At 37.1% G+C, this 6,295-nt stretch overlaps 1 protein-coding gene across 1 annotated transcript; it reads left to right on the forward strand.

Moving 5' to 3' along the window:
- Window positions 1-2,401: 2,401 nt before the first annotated feature.
- LOC139846577 (transcription factor MYC1-like) lies at window positions 2,402-4,650 on the forward strand. The gene has a single exon (XM_071836053.1). It carries the CDS (start codon window positions 2,402-2,404, stop codon window positions 4,409-4,411), a length of 2,010 nt encoding a protein of 669 aa, XP_071692154.1. The 3' UTR covers window positions 4,412-4,650.
- The last annotated feature ends 1,645 nt before the right edge of the window (window positions 4,651-6,295 follow it).

Raw genomic sequence — 6,295 nt, forward strand, 5'->3', positions numbered from 1 at the left:
AACCGACTTCAAATTTGAGAATTGAACAGAAACTATATCAAAAAATAAATTCAAATTTGGTTTGGATTTTCTCGATTTCATTCGGTTCTTTTTTTTTCAATTTTCATTCTGTTAAGTTTTAGGTTAATTAGTTTGTAATCAAATATTGAACACTCATATTTCATAAGGATTATAAGATTAAGGGTTGTCATGATATATAGGAATAGTAAATGTATTTGCTTTGATTCTTACCTGCGGAAGCTCCCGTTGAAGATGATGATTCAATGACCAACTCCGGTGTAGTTTCAACGGTTTGGGACAACTCCAATGTTGAGGATTCGAAGTGTTTTGTGAAGAAAATGTTGACACTTTGGCAAATCAAATAACGGATCTTACTTTGGCTAAATCAATTGGGGATTTTGGTGTTCACGGTCTGGTATTCATCATAGAACAAAGAAATCATGTAATACGAACATCACTTTAGATATCACATTCAAAGAAATCATATGTAATGCAATATATATCACGATTATATCGAAATGGTATCTTCGGTTTAGTTTGGAAAATATTGGAGATAAGTGTATCTATTATAGTCTAGGATTCTTATAGGAACGTTCTAAGGGTCTTTTAGTTGATGGTCGACGGTATAGGACTCAAGTTGTTTATACTGTTTCTCCATTCGTTAACACTTCTACATTTCACATTATCACCATTTGCTTAGATAATATGATCGTAACTATTCAGTTTAAGGGGACGGAACTCGGCGTTGTTAAGATTATTGGGTAGGCTTAACACTTGTTTACATACTTTTATCAGGTGATGGCCATTAGTTATTATGTGATGCAGATTTGATTGTGGTTCACTTCTTAGACTGTTAGTGTATGAAGTTTTGTTTGAAATTTTTAGATCGTAGAATCCTTAAGTTTTGTTGATTAGAATCGAATTACGAGAGAAAGTGTCATTCAGAATTAATGTATATACTAGCTAGTTGTTAATCTTTTATACGGAGTATATATTATATATTATATTATATATAGTTATAAAATTATCAAAGGGCTTCTGGCCTAGTAATATTAAATGAACTCGTTAACTTTAAAGTTGTAAGTTTGAATTCCCTCGTGAAAAAATGTTATGCGTAGATTTGATATTGAGAAAGGATATATATAATTATAAAATTATTCCGCTTAAAAAAACCTCTAATTGATTTATTTGTTTGTTATGGAATAATGAAGTTACCGAGTTTAAGATCGATTCTAACAACACGTCAAATGGTTCCGTCAGATGAGTTGGACACCAATTGACAGAAAGTAACAAAGTTAACGGGGCGTCAGTCAGAGGCGTTAGTTGGACTTGTGACGCAAAAACAAAAACACGTCAGTTGGTCTTCCATCCAATTAGTGATTTTCCATATTTAATAAATATATATTTGTTATTATTAATTTATTTTTTTCACTTAATTTTTAATTAGATTTTACCACATCATATACTACCAAATATTTGACACAAAAAACTGACACAATCATTAAAAATGTCAATACTATATCCAAGGTTGAAGAAATCGGAACTCAGGGAGTTCTTGGCGGGACCATTTCTTAGAGTTCTCGGAGAACTCTAGGAGTTCTCGGCGGTTGACTTTCGTTGACTTTTGGATAATTTTGATGATACCCGAGATTTGATCGAGATTTGATCGATTTGACTGAGTTTTGATCGATTTGACCGATTTTTGGCTGAGAAACTCAATTTATCGGTCGTTAACCGATTTAACCGACCGTTGACCGATTTTTTGGCCAATTCCGAAACGAGAACTCGGCAGCAACTCCTAAACGATTTCTCTACGAGAACTCGGTCAATTTTTCCGATTTTGGTAACCTTGACTATATTACATGCAGTTTTCATTTTATGACCAAATGCACCTAATTGGCTTGGGAAGTGATATTTTCAAATACATTTTTGATAAATCCACATAGATTTACTAAACTGTCCTTAAAGATATAGTACACAAGTTTTTTACTAGTACAATTTATTGTAGGGATATTATTGGAAAATATCAATAAAAGTGTGTGAATCTATAAAAAACTTAGTTTAAAAATATCAACTCCCAATTGGCTTTGATATCAAATACACCATGAAAAATGTCTAACAAAAACAAAATAATTTGATTCGTGTGTGGTAAATAATAAAGAAGTAAAAGCGTGTCGATAAATTGGACCCTTCTCTTATCATTCCTGGAAACCACACGAGCCTTTCATCACACAAACACACCACACTTAAAATACACCCACATTTCACCCCTTTCTTTTAATCACTCCACTCCTTTCATTCCACCTTTTCACACACACTCATATTTCCGCCGCCACCTACCACCATCACCACCACCACCACCACCACCAAACCTCCGATTCTCATTCCCGGTTTATGAGTAATGACTGATTACCAATTATCTTCCATCAACAACCACTGGACACCTGATGACAATGACACTTTCATCACCTCCGACATGTCTTCAATCTGGTCAAACACAAACACAAACACAAACACACCAACTACAACCCTACCTCCATCTTCATCTTCCGTCTCCACGTCAGCAACACGTCATCAATTCAATCAGGACACGTTACAACAACGTCTCCAGGGACTAATTGACACCGCACGTGAGTCGTGGACTTACGCCATCTTCTGGCAATCGTCTGTGCTCGATTATAATCCTCCGATGTTAGGATGGGGAGACGGATACTATAAAGGCGAAATAAACAAACACAAAACGACGCCGTCTGCAACTTCATTCGAGGAACAACAGTACCGTAAGAAAGTACTACGCGAGCTTAATTCGATGATTTCGGGCACGCAAGCGCCCGAAAACGACGCCGTAGACGAGGAAGTGACGGATACGGAGTGGTTCTTTTTAATATCGATGACGCAATCGTTTGTTAACGGTAACGGGTTACCCGGTCAGGCTGCGTTCACGAACCAACCGGTTTGGGTTGCCGGGCGTGAACGGTTGATGGCGTCACACTGTGAGCGAGCACGACAAGGTGAGGGTTTTGGATTACAGACGATTGTTTGTATTCCGTCAGCTGACGGCGTTATTGAGTTAGGTTCAACGGAACTAATTTATCATAGTTCTGATGTGATGAAAAAAGTTAGACTTTCGTTTAATTTTAACGATGACGGTGGCCGTGATAACGGTGATATGATGCAGATTAGTAATACGGATCAAACTAACGAGAATGATCCGGCGTCTATTTGGATTACGAATCCGATTACATCGTCGGTTACTACTACCGTCACTGCTGACGTCACGATGAGTAAGGATTCTGTTATTGGATCTCAGGTGAATACAAGTGTAATTCCGGCTACTGGTTCTCAAATTACGAAGCATTTCTCCTTTGAAAACGCTAATTCGGTTCCGGAAAATGGTAGATCCGGTCAAAACCCTAATTCTAACGGATTTTTCGGAAGCAGAGAGTTGAATTTCTCTGAATTCAGATCGTTCGACGGAACTAGCGGTGGTAGAAGGCCGGAGTCCGGTAAAATTTTGAATTTCGGTGAGAGTAAACGGAATTCGACGAACACCGGCGGGTTGTTTTCCGGCCAGCCTCCGTTCATCGGAGTTGAGGAGAATAATAATAACAGTAAGATCAGTAGTAACAAGAAGAAGAGGTCTCCGACTTCGTGCGGAAGTAACGAAGACGGGATGCTCTCTTTCGTATCCAGTGTGATTCCGTCGTCCAGCACCGTGAAATCCGGTGCTGGCGCGTTTACTGGAGCTGATTCCGACCAATCGGATCTCGACGCGTCGATGATCCGAGAAGTCGAAAGCAGCAGAGCAGTTGAACCCGAAAAGAAACCACGAAAACGAGGCCGGAAACCGGCTAACGGGAGAGAAGAACCGTTGAATCATGTTGAAGCCGAAAGGCAAAGAAGAGAAAAACTAAACCAAAGGTTTTACGCGTTGCGAGCCGTTGTCCCCAACGTGTCGAAAATGGACAAAGCGTCTCTTTTAGGAGACGCGATTTTGTACATTAACGAGCTTAAAACAAAGCTCGAGAACGCACAATGTGACAAGGACGAATTGAAAAACCAACTCGATTTGTTAAAGAAAGAGTCGAGGCAATCGTCTTCATCGGCTATATCGATACCTGAAGATATGAAAGTAACCGCATCCAGTCACGTGCAAATGGCGGATTTAGATGTTGATGTGAAGGTCATAGGTCGGGACGTAATGATCAGGATTCAAAGTAACAAGAAGAACCACCCGGCTGCACGGTTAATGCTTGCGTTAAAAGAGCTCGATTTAGAAGTTAACCATTCAAGTGTATCGGTTGTGAACGATTTGATGATCCAACAAGCGACGGTGAAAATGGGAAGTCGTTTGTACACCCAAGATCAGCTCCGAATAGCCTTAACAAACCGATTTTCGGATCGGTTATGAAGGTAAGGCAATGAGTGAAGCTGTAGCTATTTTTTGTTAAGCTACTCAGTATGTAACATAGTAGTAAACTTTGGTTAATTATGTGTATATTACTATTAGTTTATTAATAAGTGAGATAACTATGTAACTTGTTATAAAGTTAGACCTTTAGAATGCACTCTATGATTATGTGAAATGAAATGTTAGTATTAGTATGAGTCTAATTTTGTTACTTAAACTTTATTTCTTTCTTGTGTTTGGTCAATTTTGTTACTAAAACTTTGTTTCTTTCTAGTGTTTGGTCTCTTGTTTCTTTAAAATTGGGAGGTGAAACATCATGTTACCTGGTGTAGAAACACAAGGTCTAAAAATGCAATGTTATGTTTACAACTAATTTACACTTGTTTTTATTGTGTTATTAGGGATATTTTTACATATATAATTGAAATTGATGTAAAGTTGCAATAAATGGATATTGAATGTGATGGTATACGAAATTAGATAAAACTAGTTCGGTCCTGCCCGCGCGATGCGGCGGGGTTTTTCAGCCCGCGTATTCATATTTAACGCAGTTTTATTTACAGAAGGAAAAACGGCCAACGTGTTATGCGTTGTTGTTGGTGTCGTCGTCTTTAGTGTTTTTTAAAATTTGTTGGGGTCAAATGTAGTTAGTTTCTTTTTGTTAGATAAAATTATTTCCAGCCTGATGGTGTTGGTCAAAAAATTTAACTCGCGGGAGGCAGGAAGATACGGGATGTCGTTGTGTTTAGCGTTTTTTAAAAAGTGTCTGTTTCGAACGTAGTTAGTATCGTTTTGTTCAGAAAATTATTTCGAGCCTGACGGTGATGTCGGAAAAATTTAACTCGCGGCGAACGAGAAGAAACGGGTTGTCGTTGTGTTAGCGTTTTTTAAAAAGTGTCCGTTTCGAACGTAGTTAGTTTCGTTTTGTTCGTGAAAATATTTCGAGTTTAACGGAGTGTTTGGTGAAATTTAAATCGGAGCGAGGAGAAAGATACGGACTGTCCAAGGGTACGGGTGAACTTTTTATTTTAAATTTGTGAATTGACAGTTTACCCCAGGGGTATTTTTTGTAAGTGTCCAAAAGTTGGGGTTTTTTTGGCTTTTTTGAGTTTGTTTTTGCATGGTTCTCGTTTCATGTGGTGGGGTTACGACCACAAACCCCACCACTTTATACGGGCTGTCCAAGGGTACGGGTGAACTTTTTATTTTAAGTTTTGAAATTGACAATTTACCCCCTAGAGTACAGGGTATTTTTTGTAAGTGTCCAAAAGTTGGGGGGATTTTTTGGCTTTTTTGAGTTTGTTTTTGCATGGTTGTCGTTTCATGTGGTGGGGGTGGCCAAGACGACCACCAACCCCACCACTTTTAGTATAATATATATACCACTTTTAGTATATATATATATATATATATATATATATATATATATATATATATATATATATATATATATATATATATATATATATAATATGGAACACAATAAGCTGTTTCTAGAAGATTAAGTGAATTTGCAACACACAAAATAAATATATATCTTATCTATCTAAATATATATATATATTCTATAGTCTAAATAAATAATTGGAACCCACATGAAATAAACGTGCCACGCGAAATAATGCTGTAAAGAGGGGCCAGACCCCATTTAAAATAAAAATGTCGCTACCAAAATAAAGAAGCACGTTTGTTTTTTTGGCATCAATAATTTAAAAATTGATTTAATTATTAATACAGTAAGTATTATTATATACAAACACAATGAAAGAAGTTAAATCTATGTCTATCATTAAAGGTAAAAGTGAGGTCAACCACTAACCTTACAAAGTTACAAATGCGTCGTATCCATTATCGGTTGGTGCTTATGAAGCAAATCAATCAACT

This window comes from Rutidosis leptorrhynchoides, chromosome 5, assembly GCF_046630445.1.
Source record: "Rutidosis leptorrhynchoides isolate AG116_Rl617_1_P2 chromosome 5, CSIRO_AGI_Rlap_v1, whole genome shotgun sequence".
NCBI classification, from domain to species: Eukaryota; Viridiplantae; Streptophyta; class Magnoliopsida; order Asterales; family Asteraceae; genus Rutidosis; species Rutidosis leptorrhynchoides.

Bases quoted from the DNA above. Each gene is read 5' to 3' on its own strand.
- LOC139846577 (XM_071836053.1), top strand. From the start codon at position 2,402: ATGACTGATTACCAATTATCTTCCATCAACAACCACTGGACACCTGAT.